Here is a 21,960-nt window from a genome sequence, read left to right on the forward strand (position 1 = left end):
CTCCAAATTCTACACAATTAAACCGAATAAGCAAGAACTTGTATAAATTCAGCAACATGAGGATTTAGCATATGATAATTAACTTTTTCGCTCAATTTCTAACTTTAGCATGCTTCTTAGATAAAGATCATCACATTAAAGCATGAATTAACCCAATTATTTACTAAAATAACTCTTTTTTTTAGAGTTATCACACTTCCCCATTACTATAAACTTGTAACAAATTAATTATGTCTCGAAAAGCTCGCACCATTAGACCAAATCCATACTAACCTAACCACATTCAATGAATATTATTTCCTCTTTTTTTTCTTTTTTTAAAGAATATTACTTCCTTTTATCTTCTATATATATGACATACATTTGCATTCAAGTTTTATTATTTGTCTTGTTTTCTCTTATCTTTTGTTATGTACATGATAGATATAAAGAAAACGTCCAACGAAGTTACCAATAGAATGAGACTACCTACTACGTTATTACGAGGGGAAAGTCCATATGAAGATCCTACAAGGGGTGAGTTGGAGGATGAGAAAAAAGGCATCGCAAGAGTAGGTAGATTCTTTACTCAACGCAACACTAGTTACGCCTGCAAGAAGAAAGATGTATGTTCTTCGAAAGGATGGAGAACAGAGATCGTGAATAAATTGACAAGTTGGAGGAGGAGAAAAAAGAACTCGAAGATAGAGTGACAGCATTAAAGACTCGTTTGCGGGCAATAGAGGCAATGTGGCCTTAGATGTGCTAGGTTTCCAACAAATTTTAAATATTTTTATATATTCTATTTCTCCACTAATGTAAAAATTCGAATTCTTCAATAATGTAAAATAATAATAATAATACTAAATTTCTCTGTATTTTATCTCGCTCTCGCTCTCGGTTGGGTTTACTCTCTGTCTTAGTATTTGATTCCTGTCCTAGTATTTGCTCTCCTGTCCTTGCTCTCGCCTTCACTCTTGCTCAAGCTCTAGCCTTCGCTCTTGCTCAAGCTCTAGCTCTCGCCTAGCTGTCTGCTCTTAGTCTCGGTCTCGATCTCGGTGTTACTTTCGTTATTATTTGCTCTCTGTGTTAGTGTCTACACTCACTCTCGATATTATTCTCTCACTCTCAATGATGTGTATATCCATTGCTCCGTGTAAACATCCTAACCTTAAAACATTATCATCATCATTCTCAGTCAATTGCTCAATATACTAGTGAGTTGAGGAAGAATAAAGAAAAGAATATGAAACCAGAGCATAACAAGATTTATATATTGAAAATAATAGAAATCGAACACATGAAAAATGGTTAGGTATTTATTCAAAATAACATAAATGGAACATGTGCGACGATGAACGAAATACAAAAAAAAAAAAAAAAAAAAAAAAATTCGAAACAAGAGGGAACTGGGGAACGAAAAATGAAAACTTACCATGAAATGCGAATTAGGACGACGAATCAAACATAAAGTTGGAAAAAAAATAAAACTAAGAAAAAAAACCTCGTTTCCCGGAGGACGCACCGAGATAGGGAGGCACATGAGACAGAGAGAAAACGACGAGAAGCAACCAAAAATTTTCAAATAAAAATAACTAGGAAAAGTGGATTTATTACCCAAGTTAGTGAGGTGATGGAGAGAGTGAGGGGAGAGAGCAATTTGACAAATAAGGTAGTGAGGAAAATATTACAAAACATAGGTTTTAAAACATGGGATATATTTCAAAGTGGGCCGATCAGCCCAAAAAACCCTTCAATTTTCCTTGTGTACGGCTCCAGCAATCCCAGCCGCCCTTCACTCCCTCTTTCTTCTCGCCTCGCCATCCACCGGCCACGACACGCGCCGCCGCACCACTGACGGAGATCCGTCACAGCTCCGTGGCGCCGTACGCCAGTGGTAGCCCGTCACTCTCCATTTGGAGTAAATTGTATTTCGCGTTTGAAAGAGATTGGAAAAATGAGGCAGAGAGCGAAGAAATCACCGCCAATTAAAGGAGCAGCCAATTCAGAAATCTCCTTGGCGAACTCGAGGTTTGATTTTACCCCCTTTGGCCTCTTCCCTTCATTCTCTTTTCTTTTCCCATTAGTTTTCTGATCCCTATTTAAGCATACCTTTATACAACTGAAGTTCGCATGTTGGGATTTTGAGGCCATAAGAATTTCAATTGCATGGTTAGACTTCCGATCACGGCCGTCCATCAAATTTTTCCACCCAACGCACACAATCACAGTTCTAATTTCCTCTCCAGAAAGCACCAATTCCTCACCCTTCTCAAGCTCTGCTCCTCAACAAACCATTTATTCCAAATTCACGCCCAAATTCTCATCTCTGGCCTCCAAAATGACCCATTTCTCACCACTGAACTCCTCCGCTTCGCTGCTCTGTCGCCCTCCAGAAATCTATCCCATGCCCGCTCTCTCCTCCATCATTCTGACCGTCACTCCGCCTCTTTGCCCTGGAATATCGCCATCAGGGGATACGCCTCGAGCGATTCTCCACAAGAGGCGATATGGGTATTTGGGGAAATGCGGATACGAGGACTGAAACCCAATCACCTTACTTTCCCCTTTCTTCTCAAGGCTTGCGCGAAGCTCACAATGCTCCAAAAAGGCAAGCAGTTCCACGCCGATGCCGTGAAGTTCGGTTTAGATTTGGATGTCTACGTTCGGAACACTCTGATTAATTTTTACGGGTCTTGCAAAAGAATGTCGGGCGCACGTCGGGTGTTCGACGAAATGTCTGAAAGAACTTTGGTCTCGTGGAATGCGGTGATTACAGCTTGTGTGGAGAATTTTTGCTTTGATGAAGCGATTGAGTACTTTTTGGAAATGGGAAACCATGGCTTTGAGGCGGATGAGACTACAATGGTGGTTATACTATCGGCTTGCGCTGAACTTGGTAATTTGAGCTTAGGGAGATGGGTTCATTCTCAAGTGGTGGGAAGAGGGATGGTCTTGAATGTGCAGTTGGGCACCGCCCTCGTCGATATGTACGCAAAATCGGGAAATATCGAATGTGCAAGGCTTGTATTCAATAGTTTAAAAGATAGAAGTGTATGGACTTGGAGTGCAATGATTTTGGGGCTAGCACAACATGGGTTTGCCAATGAAGCCATTGAACTTTTCACAAGTATGATGAGCTCTCCAATAGTCCCAAACTATGTCACTTATATTGGTGTCTTATGTGCTTGTAGCCATGCCGGATTGGTAGATGAAGCCTACCATTACTTCGACGTTATGGAGAGAGTACATGGGATTAGACCGAGGATGATACATTATGGTTCGATGGTGGATGTTTTAGGTCGTGCTGGTCGACTTAAGGAGGCTTACGAGTTCATCACAAGTATGCCTGTGGAGCCCGATCCGATTGTGTGGAGGACATTGCTGAGTGCGTGCAACGCTCGAGACGTCGATGGTGGGGCTCAAGTTGCAGAGGAAGCAAGGAAGAGGCTGCTCGAGCTCGAGCCGAGGAGGGGCGGAAATGTGGTGATGGTTGCCAACATGTTTGCTGAAGTTGGGATGTGGAAGCAGGCAGCAGATTGCCGGAGGGCCATGAAAGATAGAGGGATGAAGAAGATGGCTGGGGAGAGTTGTATTGAAGTGGGTGGCTCTTTGCGTAAATTCTTCTCAGGTTTTGATGTTGGGGCTGATGATTCTAATGGCATTTACGATTTGCTCGATAGATTAAACTTGCACATGCAAATGCTTACCTTCTAGTTAGTTACACTGCAAATTTTGTACTTCGTTGAGTTAATGATTTAGTATATGGATTTTCATTTTACTGGTTGATTTAAATTTTATAACAATTTAGTCCATGAACTTTAGTATGTAATAATTAACGTTTGTAGTTATGAATCTATAATGACTTAGCTCATACCATTATTGATTTAGTTATGATTCTATAATGACTTGGTTCATAACATTATTGATTTTCCTAGAACGGAGACTGTAAACCGATCGCTCTATAAAAAATGTATTTTTAAACTACATGAGAAGTGAATCATGGCATAGCAAAGGGTTATTTTTCCATTAATGAGTTTTTTCATGGCATGGATTAAATTATTACAAGTTTTAAAATACACACAAATGTGTGTGTTTGATAACTATTACCAGTTTTGTACAATTTTGTTAGTGAGTTTTTCACCTCTATTGAAAAAATAATTGAATTTTTAGCCTAACTTTCAAAAATAAAATTTTGAAAACTATTTTTTTCTTTAAAATTTGATTTAGATTTTGAAAATGTTTATGAACCATATAACAAAGTAAAAGAACCGTGAAATTGATGTTTCTAAGTTTAATTTTAAAAAATAGAAAATAAAAAAATAAAATGACCTAAATAATTGCCGAAAAATTAGTTGTATTGTGATGTAAAAATTAGTGTTAGGTAAATTCAAATTTTAAACTTCTTAAGGTTATGGTATTTCGTACATTAATAGTAATGGTTTGATATTGCTAGAATGACTAAAATAGACCCATTCTTAAAATCTTCATTGTTTTTTATAATTTATAAATTTTTTTAAAGATAATTATTTAAAATTTTATTTGTTTTCAATTAAATTTATATTTTCTTTACTCTAAATTATTTGTTAAATATTATGAAATTATTTTATAACAAATTGTATTAAAATACACATTCTAAGATATATTTAAAGAAAAAAATGGTTGCCCTGAACTCATCATTCTGAAAAACTAGGAGATAGTTTTTTTAGTATCTTTGGTCTCATTATCATTAACCCTTAGTGGTGGCTGGTCCTCAAGCCATATATGCGACCATCTATTTTTTTGAACATGACAGTCTAGTTCATTGTTGGCAAACATACAAGAGCATGAAGTGAAGTGAAAGCATGCAATGTGACCTCGTCTAAGGTTTTCTTCGAGGTCATTATAAAAATTTGGAGTTCATTTGCCACTTGTCCATATTTAACAAGAAACTTCCAAAGGATCGAGGAATCGACCTCAGCCCATAATGGAGGAAGATCAGCTTCATGTGTCCTCTGGAAACCTTCAATTAGTGTCGATGCTTCTGTGAGTTTTACAGGACCTATGATAGTCAAAAAAGATTCGACCACTAATAGTATATCGCCATCGGAGTCTCTAAATGCTCCTAAACACCCAAATTTTCCAGTGACACTAAAACATCAGAGTTAAGTTTAAAGTGATGTGAGTGAGGTTGCCAACGTTGGACTTGTAGAAAGACACATCAAAATTTGGAGAAGTGATAACTTTTCAAAGTAGTTAATAAATCGCCTTTAGACCATTGTTTTCTTAAGAAAAAAGAGAAGTTATGATGGTGTAAGATAGTTAGAATGACGTATCTCTGGAACTTGGAGTGTCTTTTATCATTTGAGGCATATGTCATGAAAGCATTATACTTCGAAGGTATTTGATCAAATTCTGTCAAGTATAGATGTTTTAGGAATGCTGGGAGCACTTATGCTATGTTGTGAGGATAGAGTGTACGTTATAATTAGAATGATACAACACTACAATTCACTAAATCTGCACCAGATGTACAAATCTGCAATAGAAAATGAAAGTCCTTCTTACATAAGATATGAGTAGCGGTTCAAACGATGAGTATAAATAATGATGTTTGTTTGAAAAAGAACCCCATCCAGCCTAGTAGACCACCTAGAGGCAAGCGACAGAAGAATAGCTTGAGAGAGAGATCAATCAAAAAGTAAAGAGTGTTGGGCCGCAATTCTCCATCATGAAGAAATACATTCAAGAAAAGTCTAACCTCCATCAAAGAGACTCCTAACAGTTCGAAGAGACAGGCATCATAAGCGATTTTAACAAACTTCTAACTTTATTCTGGCTACAGTTATTGAGAGGCATACTTTAGTTTTTCTAAAGTGGAGACTTCTTGTTATTTTGTTCACGGTATTCTCTACCTCAAAAGATAAAATACACGTGCAAGCGTACACGATCACAAGTAATGCAAGGAAGTAATTTCGAGGTCAAATCCTCAAGGACTTTTGCTTCAAAATGAATTTAATGAAATGAAATGATTCGAACTACAATCGAAGTTTATGGGTAAAATTGGTGATAAAATTGTGGTTTGGATTTGCAAATATCAAGCTTCTTTATAAAACACAACCCCTTTGTTTCCTGTCTTAGTTTTGAGAGAAAACACACACTAGACGAAAAAACGTCAGACATTACTTGACAATTTCTAGAAATCTAAGTTCGACTCTCTCACGAACCGCTTTGGGTTGCTGTAGAGCCTAGGATAATCTACTATCATATTTTATGTGCAATTACAATTGTAGAATGTAATTATCAACTAATTTGCTTTTATGAGGTCAGAGGGCCTATGTCTAGTGTCACAACGTCATTGCGACGCGAAGCGACCAACGTCATCCCCTGAAGGGTCTCTTTCGAGATAAGGGTTTGGAGTCGCCACCGAGGTTTCGCGTGGGTTGGTTGTGTATGCTCGCCGGTCTTGCGGGTTATTGGAGTTTATTGTGGAGAGAGAAAGAGGGAGTGGTGAGAGGTAGAAGATGAAGAAGGAGAAAAAGTGAGTGGTGAGAGGTAGAAGATAAAGGAGAAGGTGACCCTTTTTAAGAGAGAGGAATAAAAATGAGTTTTTCTAAGGGGCTAGTATTTTCTCCTTCTGTTATGTGTTGTGTTCCTGTGTCTTTTGTGTCTTTGTATGTGTGTCTTTTAAATACACAATGCTCCAACGGTAACAATGGTAAGGTTAGAGAAAATAGGGGAAGGAAAGGAAGGAGAAGATGCCACGTTACGTGGCTTTGACGAGGAAAAATTCAAAGAGGAAAAACTGTTATTAAAAATCAATCATTTAAATAAAAAGCCTAATTTATAAAATTAAAGTAAAAAATCAAATCAAATCAAATTATTTTTAAACAAATTTTATTTTCTTTGTTAAATTTAATTTAATTAAAACTTTACATTAAAACTTATAATAAAGTAAACTTATGATATTTTAAACCAAAACAATTAAAATACAATTTAATAAAAATAAAATAAAAAAATAGATAAATAACAAAAATTAAGTCGGACCAAATACGGTGTCTACAGCTTGCCCCATTTTGTGTATTCTTGCAAAATTAAAAGGATAGATAAAGGCAAAAAGACAGTAGTTGGGCGGCAAAAATTTTATTCAAAGAAAGCGTGATTGAGACAGACCTAGCTTGACACTAGGCGGGATCTCAAACATGCAAAGGACCTGTACTTAACACAGGCTTTAACCTCGATCTTGGATCAGGTTCTATTTAATCAACATGATAAGTGCGACAGACCTGGCTTGACACAGGCTTCGACCTTAACTTAGGTCGGGTTCGATTTAACCGAAAGATATAATGTAATGGACTTGGCTTTAACACAGGCTTCGACCTTGAGTTGGATCGGGTTTGATTTAACTGAAAGAGAAAATGCAACGGACCTGGCTTTAACAACAGGCTTCGACCTCGACTTGGATCGGGTTCGATTTAACCAGAAGATATATACAACGAACCTTGCTTTAACACAGGTTTCGACCTAGGCTCGGATCGGGTTCGATTTAACTAAAAGATAAAATGCAACAAACCTGTCTTTAACATAGGATTCGACCTCGACTAGGATCGGGTTCGATTTAACCGAATGAGAAAATGCAACGAACCTGGCTTTAACATAGGCTTCGACCTCGACTTGGATCGGGTTCGATTTAACCGAATGAGAAAATACAATGGATCTACACAAGCTTCAACCTCGACTTGGATCAGGTTTAACCGAATGAGAAAATGCAACGAACCTGGCTTTAACACAGGCTTCGACTTCGACTTGGATCGAGTTCGATTTAACCGAAAGATAAAATGCAACGAACCTGGCTTTAACACAGGTTTCGACCTCCATTTGGATCGAGTTCGATTTAACCGAATGAATGTTTGATCACAAAAATGGCCAAGCTTGTGAGCTTGGTGCGGATGGAAGGATGACCTTGAAGATGAGCTGAAACGTGTTGAGGAGGAGACCTACAAAAGAAAATACTCCAACATCTAAGTCAGGAAGAATACAAGTATTCGAGAGAAAATACAATGTTCGCGTACCTAGGATAGAGGCAAATGATTTCTATATATAGGCAAGGTCTCCGACAAGACTCCCGATAGGGCTTTCAATGACTTTTTAAGGTAAGCGTAAATCACGGCGCTCTATCATGGAGTTTGTTGAAATATGTGGCTAAGGAAGACATATCTAGGTCATTTCAAACAAAGAATGGGAACGAGACCAAAGGAAATCTTGGTCGGCTCGGCCATAACGGGCGTCGACTCGGTTGACTGTCGAAATACCGAGGTGATAAAACTTTTTTCTTCTAATAAGGATGTTCCACCTAAGTGTAGGGTTTAGAGATTCTTTTAAACTTGCCAAGTGCATGAAATATGCACTTAACGCATGACGATAAGACTAACAAAAACCACGTGTTCATGCTAATGCGAACTTCCAATGGCAGTATGCAGTACTTATCGTAGCGGGAGTCTAACATCCGAGTGAGAGGTCATACTAATTCTATTCATCCTGGCAACTAACACTACACTACGTAGGTACCTAGGCAGGTGAGGCATTGATCGGTTATTCAATCGCATCCCCTTGTAAACAAAAGAGCTCCTTATAAATAGCTAATGAAGATTGGGTACCCTGTCGCTGACAATTTAGTATGGCCTATCAATTAGCTATAACTCTAAAGGCCGAGAAAAAGCTAAAGCGATTTGCAGGAAGCTCCATGGGAAGTTGCTACGCGGCCTATAATGCAACTACCTTATGATGGATGGGTGCATCAATGTGCATTGCCCTATTGTCATGAATGACAAATGACATTGTATTTTGGTTTGATTTAATCAATGTAATAATTTTGAATGCATGATACAATAATGTATACGTCTACTGAAAGCTAGATGGATGCAACATGTATGCATGATACTTATTTTGTTTTTGCTCAAACAATGGAATGTGACTATGAATGCACAATGCATATTTATGCATGATATCTATATTTACTTTGGCACAACTAATGAATGTAACTCCAAATGCATAGTGCATATGATAGCGCTAGATGAATATGCATGATATTCATATTTTCAATATTTAACCGTGATATGAAAAAGATTTATTTTTGAAGAATATATATGCAAGTGACGTGAATGAATGATTTGTGAAAATATGGTTGAGAGAACAAAAGACCTTTAATTTTGAAAAGATATTTATCTTTTGTCTACTCTCATCATTCTCATTAGCAAAGAAAACAATAATGTCGATATTGTAGGAAACTTGTCAACCGTTTTTTATTTTCTTTTACTTTTGTTTTTTTTGTTTTTTTTAATGAATGCCTTACTTGATAAGAGATATACACATGAAGGTAATTTCTCAACCATATAAGGTTTGGTAGGGGATTCTTTTGCAGATGTATTTCATGTGCTAGTTTAGAGAACTGTCAAAAGTAATTGATCATAGCATTGTACATCTTGCTTAATTAAACAGCTTCATAACCTCAGCCCCATAATTGACAAGAAGGTCGGATACAAGAAAACAAATTTAACATTAGGAGCAATGGAGGATAGAAATCATGATTTTGTAATAAATTTTGACGATAAATAAAAGTCAGCGGGCTTCCTTTTTAAAGAAAAGAAAACCAAGAGTTCATGGATATTTTGTCAAATCTCTGGAACAATAAGAGATTGAATTTTCTATTGAAGCTTTGGGTAAGAGATTATAATAGAAGAGTAAAAGTGATCAAATTTCTTTGGATAAATAACCTTGAGAATTGGTCGTGTAACTCCCCAAGAATTCATCTCACGTACCGCACTCCCTCTTTCAGCTTAGCTAGAGACATTTTATGGAATCATCTTTCTAGCCACGTGTTATTCTTCACGAAAATTTTGTTGCGGTCCACTTTTGAATTTCAAAGACTGTCTTTTTAACCTTAGCTCCGAAGTGTAGTTCTTCCTGGGAATCCACTTCTTGAATGTAAATGACAGCTCCTTTTAGCCTTCAATTTCAAAGATTCTTTATGGAATGTTGTTTAACAACCTAGTTTGTACAATGAAGGACACCCGAAATTGAAATATTTCCTTTGAGAGAAGTGGGACCTTCTTAGTTTGAAGACAACCTTTGTTTCAAAAGTGCAATTGCAATTTTGCCATGACTTAGCATTGCTTCACTTTGCCCCAGTTTAAATTTGAAGCATTTGAAACTAATGTTGTTGGTTTACGTTGATTGCCTCGGTCATTAAACTAAAGCACTGTCATAGCCTTAGACAAACGTTTTTCCTTTCTTTTTTTTTTGTTTTTTTGTTGTTTTTTGTTTTTTGTTTTTTTATTTTTGGCCTGACAATCTTTTTACAAACAAAATATGATGCAATCACATATAAAAAAGGTCGATCATGCGTAGTCGCCTTTTGCAACTCTAGCTATGGCTCGAAATTATGTCTTTGTTGCTGCTCGTATAACATGATGAAATTATTCTCAAACGAAACTCATTAAAGGAGATTGAGGTCTTGAGACTATTTGTCAAGTTGTTAACTTCTCAATTCTCAAAATTTTATCCTTAGTCTTGGAATCACTTTTTTACTCAACCGAAGAAAGTAGACGAATGATTAAGCTTGAAGAACAAAGATGAGATAGATTTGGGAAGAAAATTTTAGATATGAATAAAATAAGTTAAAATAGGGAAATACTTGTGCAATCAAAAGAGCTAATTCATGAAGCAGCAAATCGTAAGAGTTCAATGTTATTTTCTTACCTTCAAAGCTCTCAAGGTAACACTAGGTGGATAATTTTGGACGTTGACCACACAATTAGATGTGGCAGACTTAGCAAAAGACTTTTATAACAAAAAAAATGTATGTGACGGACTGAATAAATGACTTTTTGCAATAAATGGTAAACTCTCAATATTGACCATATTTATCATATATCGGTAGGCTAGGCTCAAAGTAGAATAGGCTCAAAGCAGGCTAGGCTCAAGGTTTTATAGTGAGTGAGTAATTTTGGATTCTCACCTCAAAAAGGCATCCTTGCCCCAATATGAAAATTGAGTGGTTTGCTAATTAGCACATGAAAATAAATAGGGAAGCCAATATAAAACTGCTTTGAGTTAGAGATTTAACTCGACAACAAAGCTTGGAAAAGATATCTTTCAAAAAGAAAAGTACAATGGTTGCAACTTGAAAAACTTTTTATATCTCATTGAGAACTTTGAACGCATTCATTTTTTCACTTTTTTTCACAACCCATTTTTTATTATTATTTTTTCACTTTTTCACTTTTTCATTTTTTCATTTTCATTCATTTTTTTTTACCTTTTTTTTTTGTTTCCTCCAAGTGACTTAGTATGGTTGGTTTATGATTCTTGCTAAAGTCTCAACTAACAAGAATGATAAGAGTAAACCATATTAAAATTATTATTGAAAATCTCAAAACATGTAATTTCGATTTTATCAAGAGGATTTTTAAAGAAAACATTTTTGTTATTTTTTTAACGAATGATATGATATGAGTGATGCATGAATGAATGTATGACTTTAACTTTTCTCTTTTAAGAAAAAAAAAGCTCAATTTCCACATACTCACATTCTTTTTAAGGTCAAATCTAGCTCATCACAAGTTTCAACCAAATTGTTAACTTGATAAATGCCTCAATTCACTATATTCTCCAAAAAAATTTCATGACTGGCCTTACTTTTGTATCTCAGCTCTCATCTCATTTAGCTTAAAACTCTAATTTTCATGTTATGAAAAAATTGATATATTTTTTTTAAATGGAAATTGATATGCATGAGATGATGTTATACAAATGTTAAATCACAAATTAGGGGGACTATTTTTTTGAAATTATTATCAACACGTGAAATGATGCATGCGAAATATAGACCTTATATCTATATATAGATAAATATAAACAGTGAAATGATGCATGGGAATGATAGATGTTTTTTTTTTAATTTATGTCATGGACATGTGGAATGATGCATGCAAGATATATTCTTTTAGTTTATGATAGAGTTTTTTAGTTTGATTTTTCTTACGGGAAGAAAAAAAACATATTTAAATATGCTACAAAGTTCCCTAATGATATGATGCATATTTCATACAATTATTTATTTTTTAAAGCAATATTTCATGCAATTATTAGTGTATGTAAATGCATGCTAGATTCTAACTCAACCTAAGGGAAAGACATGAATATGATGACATCTAATTCTAGGGTTAAGGCTTAACTCCTAAGTTTTGGATTGGAAATGAATGAATTTGAAAGTTTTTTGCGTGCCTACATAGGGACATTTATAATCCCTTTGAAAGACAACATTTCTAAATTCACTTAGAAGTAAAATGTGATGTAGATGCATGTTGAAAGCAAATAAATAATAAAACAAATAGGAGTGAATAAAAGGTAAATTATTTTTTTATTTTTCCTTTTTTATTTAAAAAACAATATTCCATGAATGACATAACAACCCACATAAAATGCAATATTAATATGGTTGAAGTTATGTACTAATGCATCCTAGATGATAATGACCCCCAAATCTTCCATATGATTTGGCAGTATGGTCGACTTGAGTGGAGAATTTCATGTGCCTGTATGGGAATCGAAATTCCACGAAGATCACACTACTCAGTCTTCGATCTAAACTTAAGGGTAAAGCCTGAGTAGGAGACTTGTGAATTTGTGTGAGATGCATGGATAATGCAAACTTACAAAAACAAATAATTAAAACACAAAATGTGCAATAAAAAAGGAATGGACCAAAATATTTCATAATGGGATAGTAAATGACAAAAATGAATGGATTGACTCTCAATAGTCCGCAGTGCAGTCGCCAAGCTGTCACAACGTCCGCGATGCGGAGCGACCGACGTCATCCCTTGAAGGGTCTCTTTCGAGATAAGGGTTTGGAGTCGTCACCGTGGCTTCGCGTGGGTGGTCGTGTATACTCACCGGTTTTGTGGGTTACTGGAGTTTATTGTAGAGAGAGATAGAGGGAGTGGTGAGAGGTAGAAGATGAAGGAGAAGGTGACCTTTTTTAAGAAAGAAGAATAAAATTGAGTTTTTCTAAGGACCAATATTTTCTTGTTCTGTTATGTGTTGTGTTCCTGTGTCTCTGTGTGTGTGCCCTTTAAATACACAATGCTACAACGGTAACAATGGGAGGGTTAGAGAAAATAGGGGAAGGAAAGGAAGGAGAAGATGCTAGGTTACGTGGCTTTGATGAGCAAAAATTCAAATAGGAAAAACTGTTATTAAAAATCAATCATTTAAATAAAAAACCTAATTTATAAAATAAAAGTAAAAAATCAAGTCAAATCCAATCAAATTCATTTTAAACAAATTTACTTTTTTTTGTTAAAATTTAATTTAATTAAAACTTTACATTAAAACTTATAATAAAGTAAAGTTATGATATTTTAAACCAAAACAATTAAAATACAACTTAATAAAAAAACAAAAAATAGATAAATAACAAAAATTAAGTTGGACCAAATACATTGTCTACATCGAGGACAGTGGCTTTATAAATTCTATGACCACTAAGGTGGCGACTCTCAAGTGATGGGGTACGAAACTGCTAGTGATCTCTGGACAGCTATAAAAGAGCTATTTGGAGTTCAATCACGAGAAGAGGAAGACTGTCTTCATCACGTATTACACCAAACTTGTAAAAGTTCTCTCAAAATGGTTGATTATTTGCATGTGATGAAGTCTCATGCCTATAATTTGGGCCAAGCGGGTAGTCGGGTCTCTACTCGTTCACTAATTTTCTCAAGTTTGTTGGGATTAGATGAAGAGTACAACCTAGTTGTTGTTGTGATTCAAGGAATGATAGGAATTACATGGTTTGAAATGCGGGTAGAGTTACTTGTCTTTGAAAAGATTGAAACTCCATAACACCCAAAAAAATGTCGTGTCATTTAATTCAACCTTCGTGAATATGAAAAACAACAAAAATAATGTTCATAGTGGACAATGATAACCACATATACTTTAATAACAGTCGGCATACCCAACACTTCAACAATAATTTGAGGGGTCGTGGAGGCCAAAGTCGTGGTAGAGGTTGATGGAATAACAACAATCGCCTCATTTGTCAGGTTTGTGGAAATGTAGGACACTCAGCAATAACTTGCTAATAAACAATTTGTAGGGTCTACGTTGAATCAAGGAAAGACTGGATATCTCAATGGTTCATACTTACATAATGGGGGAAATAATCAAAGTCGAACTCCCCATGTCTTTCTCACAAGATAGAGCACCAATCCCTTTGTGGCAAACCTGAAACGGTCCTAGATCCGAATTGGTATATGTTGACATTGGTGCCTCAAATCATGTGACAGCCGACTACAATAATATTATACATCCTTCAGAGTATGGAGCTAAGGAAAAAGTGACGGTCGGTAATGGAAATAAATTAATTACTTCTCATGTTGGTAAATCTTATTTAGCCTCTTATCGTGGTTTGCTTAATCTTGAGAATGTACTTTGTGTGCTTGACATTGCTAAAAATCTTGTCAGTGTGTTAGAACTTGCTCAAGATAATAATGTGTTTCTGGAATTTCATGTTGATTTCTATCTTGTAAACGACATTCATTCGAGCAATATGTATTGAACGGGTCTCTTAATGGGCTTTACCAACTTGACATAGGAGGTGCAGCCATCGATTGTGCTTCAAGTCACACAATGAGTTGCTTGGAGTGAGCTAATGATAAAGTTTCTCATTCTACTTATGTTCTTTCTAATAATTTTGTCCCTAGTGTAAATGTTGTGGTGTCTAAAGTTACATGGTATGAACGACTTGGACACCCATTTGATTTATTAGTAAAAATATTGTCATTTACCGATGAAAGTGAATGATATTTTCCAATTTTGTGAAGCATATCAGTTTGGTAAATCTCATGCCCTTCTGCTTGCAATTCAAGTTCTCATGCTATTGCCCCATTTGATTTGGTTCACACGGACTTATAGGGTCGAGCTTCGCTTGAGTCTATTGATGGGTATCGATACTATGTTCATTTTATTGATGATTTTAGTCGGTTCGCCTGGATTTATCCTCTTAAATTGAAGAATATACCCTTGCCACGTTTAATCATTTTATTGCTCTAGTTCAATTAAAGTGGTGTAATCTGATAATGGTGGAGAATACAAATGTATTCATCAGTTGTGTTCTCAATTGGGTATTATTTCTCGGTTTTCTTATCCTCTTACATCTGCATAGAATGGCCGGGCAGAGCGAAGACATCGTCAAATTGTTGAGACCGACCTTACCTTGCTTGCTTAAGCTTCAATGCCTTTATGCTACTGATGAGATGCATTTTTGACCTCCACACTACTCATTAATGGTCTTCCATCTATAGCAATACATGGTAAATCTCCTATGGAATTACTGCTTAATAAAAGACTTAATTTTTCTGATCTTAAAGCGTTTTGTTGTTCTTGCTACCCATGTCTACATCGTTATCATAGCACAAATTTCAAAAGTACCAAAAATGTCCTAGTTCGTCCTTTTGCAGTTGGATTTGGGGCCACTGTCGCTTGCTCTTCTTCAAATGTACCAGCCCCTTCACTTGCTACAAGGTTTCCTAATTTCATTTCCCACCAACCACTACTTATCCTACTCAATTGTCATATGTCTAGCCCATTACACCAACCTTATGTCTTGTCCTCCCCACAACACATAGTCCAACTCAAAATTTGTCTCCTTCTAGGTCCTCACCACAACCAACCACTTCATCTAATTTAAATTTGTCTCCTTCTGTATCTTTCTCACAACTAGTCGCCTCACCTCCCTTTGAACTCACTTCTCTTATGGTATCTCAAAATCCATCTTCCTCTACTTTTCCAACTAGTTCATCCTCACTTGAGCTGTTTGAACCTTCCTCTCATCTACCTCGTCTTGGGAATGTTCACGCTTCAGAACATGTGCCGACCCCTATCCAGAACATTTGTCCTATGATTAGGACGGGGTGTTTAAGCCCAAAGTCTCAGAATCTACCATTGCTATAGATTGGTTGCTTTCGGAACCTACCCAAGTGAAGGATGCTTTGGCTACACCATAATGGAAGGAGCCCATGGATCTTGTGTTTGATGCGTTAGTAAAGAATTGTACCTGATGTCTTGTTCCATCCTCAACTTTCATGAATGTTATTGGTAAACAATGAGTTTTTTCGTATTAAACAAAACTCGGATAGTTGATTCAACGTTATAAGGTACGATTTGTCATAAAGGGGTTTCATCAGAATCTGAGCACTGATTTTTTTAGACGTTTAGTCTGATGGTTAAGGCCTCAACTATTCGTATGGTACATACACTGGCTGTGTTGAGTGATTGGGTTCTCCGTCAATTGGACTTTAACAACGCTTTTCTAAATGGTACCTTGAGTGAGGACCTATACATGCAACAGCCATTGGGTTATGTGGATTCTCAATTTCTAAATTTCTTGTGTAAACTGGATAAGACAATTTATGGACTGAAACAAGTACTACGAGTGTGGAATGAAACACTAAAATCTAGCTTACTGTCATGGGGTTTTGTTAATTCCAAATCCAACACTTCTCTGTTTGTTTATCGACAAGGTATTTCTCTAATTCTCTTACTTGTGTATGTTGATGATGTGATTGTGGCTGCAATGATTCTTCCTTAATTACATGCTTAATTACTACTCTGGACTCTAAATTTATGTTGAAGGATCATGGATTGTTAAATTACTTTTTTGGCATGCAAGTCATTTCCACAGCTTCTCGAGTTATTTTAAGTTAGTCCAAATATGTCGAGGACTTGCTTCACAAACTAGATTTGCCAAATTTGAAATCTGCACCTTCTCCGTTAGTACTTAGCAAATACATTTTTGTCTTAAATGGTAATCCATTGGAAGATCCATTCGTGTATCATAGCACTACTGGTGCCCTACAGTACTTGACAAAGACTCAGTCAGACATTGCCTATATTGTTAATCATCTCAACCAGTTCGTGAAACGACCAACAGATGTACATTGGCAAGTTGCAAAATGTGTGCTTCAATATCATAGTGTCACTAAGAATATGGGATTGTTGAATCAGTGACCTGTTATCTATCTTCGCCTATTCGGATGCCAATTGGGCCTTGAATATTGATGATCAAAGATCTGTTGCAGCCTACTGCGTGTTTCTTGGACATATTCTTGTATCTTGGTCCTCCAAAAAGCAGACAGTGGTCGCTCGTTCTAGCACGGAGTTCGAGTATCAGGCCCTTGCTCATGCCTCAGCAGAGATTATTTCACTTCGCCAATTACTGAGTGAGATCGGCATGCCTTCCCTAACTACTCCTATCCTACAGTGCAATAATTTAAGTGTTGGGGTTTTGGCTGCTAATCCAGTATTTCATGCTGATGCTAAACACATTGAGATTGACATGCATTTTGTTCGCGATCAAGTGCTTAGTGGTCTCTTGAGGTCGCTATGTCCCTTCTGCAGATCAACTAGTCGACTGCCTTACAAAACCTCTCACTCACTCCCAGTTTTATCTTTTGTTCACCAAACTCGGGGTTGTTGACCTCCCCTCTTGTTTGAGGGGTATGTTAAGGATAAAGGTGAAATGCAAAATTTTATTAATTTCAATAATTCCATCAAGTGTACTTTAGGTAAATGAGCCACCTCATAATCCATTCGAGAATCTTCCTCCAACAAATTTACACCGTAATCGTTGCCATGTATAATTGTTGGGTTTTTCTCTATTTGTTTAACACAAGCAGGTTGATTTGAGAAAAAGGAACATGACTAGAGAAAAAGAATCACACAATCTTTTAAGTGGTTCGGTCAGAAATTAGACCTACGTCCACGGTGAAGGGGGAAGCTTGATTCACTAGCTCAAAGAGGAAGATTGATAATTATTGTAATGTCCATTCCAAGGATTCTTCTTGCTTCACCTAGTTCCTTCATTTCAAACTCAGTTTTGAGGCATTCTTTAACATCAAACAAATCATTCTCCCTTTTTCCAGCAAGCAGCATGTCATCAACGTAGAAGAGAAGGAATATTTCATTCAGATCTAATGTTGCTTTGACATAAAAGCAACTGTAGAAATAACTCCTCTTAAAACCAATTTTAATCATGAAATCATCAAACCTTTGTTACCAACACCTCGGAGATTGTTTTAAGCCATATAAGGACTTATTCAATAAACACACTTGATCTTCTTTTCCCTTCTGATGATATCCTTCTGGTTGTTTAAGATAAATTGTTTCTTTTAAAAAATCGTGTAAGAATGCTGTCTTCACATCAAGTTGTTCTATCGTCAGATCTCTATGGACTACTATAGCTAAAAACATTCTTATTGAAGTATGTTTTACTACAGGTGAGAATATCTCAGCATAACAAATACCTTCTCTTTGTGTAAAGCCTTTTGCGAATAATCTCGCCTTGAACCTTGGCTGTTGTGCCCCTGAAATACCTCCTTTAAATTTATAAATCCATTTAGATGCTATAGTTTTTTCTCCCTTTGGTAATGGCACAATTGCCCAACTTTTATTTACTTCAATACAGGACATTTCTTTATTCATGGCTTTAATCCACTCCCTTGCATTTGAACCACTTACAGCTTCTTGAAAATTCAGTGGCTCTATGTCATTCAAAGAGTGAGCAACACTCAAAGCTGTTGTCACAATGTTGGAATCAGAATATCTCCTTGTAGGTATTATTTTTCTTCTTTGTTTACCATGAGCAAGAGAATAATCAGCTAATTCAGACTGTGATTGAGAGGTTTCTCCTTCAATTTCTGTTTCTGCTTCTTCTTCTATTTCTTGAAGTAAAACTGGTGTATTTTCTTGTCTTATTAAAGGAGTAAGCTCCACCTCAATTATTGTATTTTCCTTAGGTTTTGATGATTTCAATTCTAGCTAGTAGAGAAACATTTCTTCTTCTCTAAAGATAACATCTCTGCTATTGATGCATCTTCGATCAGTTGGATGCCACAACCTGTAGTCTTTAACTCCTTTAGTAAAACCCACGAACATACACCTTATAGCACGAGGTTTTAATTTCCCTTGATTCAAGTGAACATAACCAATACATCCGAAAACTCTTAGATCATCGATTTTTGGAGGATGTTTGGACCACTTTTCTTCAGGAGTTAAGAACTGGTTTGCTGTGTGTGGATATCTGTTGATTGTGTGGACTGCATATGTGGCAGCCTCAGCCAAAAATTTCTGTGGAAGTTGAGCATATGATAGAAGGCATCTTACCCTTTCCATAATAGTGCGATTTAACCTTTTAGCAACACGGTTTTGTTGAGGATTGTGCCTCACGGTTTTATGGAGGGTTATTCCTTCTTTTCTGCCAAAAAAGTTAAAATCTTCTCTACAGAATTCTAGCCCATTGTCAGTTCTCTAATACCTCACTGATCTTGCAGTTTGATTTTCTATTAACTTCTTCCATTCCTTAAATTTTTCAAGTACTTAATCTTTGGTTTTTAGGAAGTAAATTCAAGATATTTTAGAAAAATCATTAATGAAAGTTAGAAAATACCTAGATCCACTTAATGAAGAAGTTTGAGCTGGACCCCATAAGTCGGAGTGAATGTAATAAAGAATTCCCTTGGTTACATGTGTTGCCTTCTAAAAACTCTATTTCTTGGCCTGCCCCAATATGCAGTTTTCACAAAAAACTCACCTCTTCACTTACTCCCTTTGGTAATATACCTTGTTTCTCCAATTCTTCGTGCCCTTTTATACTAATATGAGAGAGTCTCTTATGCCAAAGATCTCTTAAGGTCAGTTTTCCATCTGTTGTGATTAGGGCTTCTCCAGATGGTTCAATGTCTCTAACTACATAGAGACCATTCATCTTTTCTCCAACAAGAACTACTTTCGAATCCTTTCTAACTTTAAGAGTTTCACCATGACCACTATACTCACATCCAATTGAATCAAGCATTCCGAGTGAGATTAAATTTCTTTTCAATTTGGGAACATGTCTTACATTTTGAAGTAGTTTAGTAGTTCCATTCTTCATTTCCAAAGATACAGATCCTATTGCAACAACTTGCACACATCTTTGTTTCCCATGTATACCAATCCACCATCCCATTCTTTATAGGTTTGGAACCAAGCTCTTGATGGTGTCATGTGATAAGAGCAGCCAGAGTCTAAGACCCAATCTTGATGTTCTCGGGTATTGACAGAATGAGCACTTTGGTTTGTAGTAGCAAGAACATCAGAAACTATGATTTCATTTTCACCTACCAAGGCTTCAGCTGGATGAGCCTTCTGATTTTTCCAATTTTGCTTCTTTTTCAAAGAATAGCAGTCCCTTTTAAGATGACCTATTTTATGGCAGTAATTGCATCGAATTTTAGGCTTACCTTTGTCATTTTGCTGATTATTTGCATCTTTGTAATTGTTCTTGGTTTTTCCTTTTGCAAAATGCCCTTCTGCACTTGAGCTTTCCCTCTTAGAAGCTAGTAATTCAAGTTCCTTGGTTTTGAATTCAGAAATTATTCCATCAGTACTGATAGATTCTCTTTCATATTTGAGTGCAACTTTGGCTTCTCTGTATACATCTGGCAATGAGTTCAACAAAATGAATGATTCATTTTCATGACCGATATTTTCTCCCAAGTTCTTGAATTCCATAGACAATTTCTTGAAGTCATCAAGATTGTCACTAATAGACTTAGAGCTATCCATTTTATACGTGAAGAACTTCTCCCTCAGATATGTTTTATTTGGTAGATCTTTCATAAGAAAAAGATCATCAAGCTTCTTCGAGATTTTGTAAGCAGTTTCGAGATCGAAAACCTGCCTCAAGACATTATCACTCAAGTTCAAAATAATTGTTCCATATGCGATTTCTTCCATAGTCTCTTTTCCTTCTACTGTAATCGACTGGGGTAACTTTTCAGGATCAAGAATTGCTTTCGAGGCTTTCTACTGACCCAAAACAGCTTTGAGTTTAGCCTTCCATAATTTGAAGTCGCCCTTTCCATCGAATTTTTCTATTTCAAACCTTGTTACAGCCATGATTATCAATCTTGCTACTGATGATGAGGAACAATAACTCTTAACCATGGCTCTGATACCAGTTTTGTTGGGTTTTTCTCTATTTGTTTAACACAAGCAGTTTGATTTGAGAAAAGGGAAGAGGATTAGATAAAAGAATCACACAATCTTTTAAGTGGTTCAGTCAGAAATTAGACCTACGTCCATTGTGAAGGGGGAAGCTTGATTCACTATCTCAAAGAGGAAGAAGAATACAAAGGTAGTTTCTATGCACCTTTTGCCTATACTGAGACCTATTTATATGAAGATACAAGTTTCATCTAATTGCAGTAAGTTGGCTGAATTACAGTGGTCCCAACTTTCAGTTGGTTCAACGTATGGTAAAAGGATTTACAATAATATTTTTGTTATTTGTTTTCGATTATGTTATGGATTCTTTTATCATCCTGATTCAAAGGGATTTTGTTGTACATATATTGAGCACTACTCCCATAATGAAAATAGTGAAAATTAAAGCTAGAAAACAACTTTTAATCATTTACAATGATTTCTTCTCTACCCACTAATGTTACCATATCGATCCCTACAACACTAACTCACATTCAATGAACCTCTACATACATGAACATACAATTAATCAATCTTAAAAAACTAAATACATTAACAATTAATTAAATACTTGTTCTTGCACAAATATAATTTATCTAGGATAATTAACATGCGTGGTAGCTTGTATTTTGCTATCTAAAAATTTTCACTTTCTAAAATTGGGATCAACATCATTAGATGTTATGATTTTGAATATGACTTAATTTGCTAGATAAAAAATTAAATTTTTGTTGTTTGTAAGAGAGGGCTTGTAGGATGACTCCGTAATGTCAAACTTGTATGATAAAAGGAAGGGCCAATTTCAATTATGGCAAAAATAAATTAAAGGAAATGACAAATTTAGCAACTACATTTTACTTTTGCAAATATATCAAATTAAAAAAAGAAACAGAGGCCCAGATATAAAACGTC

General features: G+C 36.0%; 1 protein-coding gene across 1 annotated transcript; it reads left to right on the top strand.

The window, feature by feature from the left end:
• Positions 1 to 1,681: 1,681 nt before the first annotated feature.
• LOC111024989 (Pentatricopeptide repeat (PPR) superfamily protein) lies at positions 1,682 to 3,869 on the top strand. The gene has a single exon (XM_022302825.2). The coding sequence runs from the start codon at positions 2,149 to 2,151 to the stop codon at positions 3,694 to 3,696; it is 1,548 nt and encodes a 515-aa protein (XP_022158517.1). The 5' UTR covers positions 1,682 to 2,148; the 3' UTR covers positions 3,697 to 3,869.
• The last annotated feature ends 18,091 nt before the right edge of the window (positions 3,870 to 21,960 follow it).

This window comes from Momordica charantia, assembly GCF_013281855.1.
Source record: "Momordica charantia cultivar OHB3-1 chromosome 8 unlocalized genomic scaffold, Mcharantia_2.0 BLBB01000008.1, whole genome shotgun sequence".
Classification (NCBI taxonomy): domain Eukaryota; kingdom Viridiplantae; phylum Streptophyta; class Magnoliopsida; order Cucurbitales; family Cucurbitaceae; genus Momordica; species Momordica charantia.

Coding starts and splice junctions, on each gene's coding strand:
- LOC111024989 (XM_022302825.2), top strand. CDS start 2,149: ATGGTTAGACTTCCGATCACGGCCGTCCATCAAATTTTTCCACCCAAC.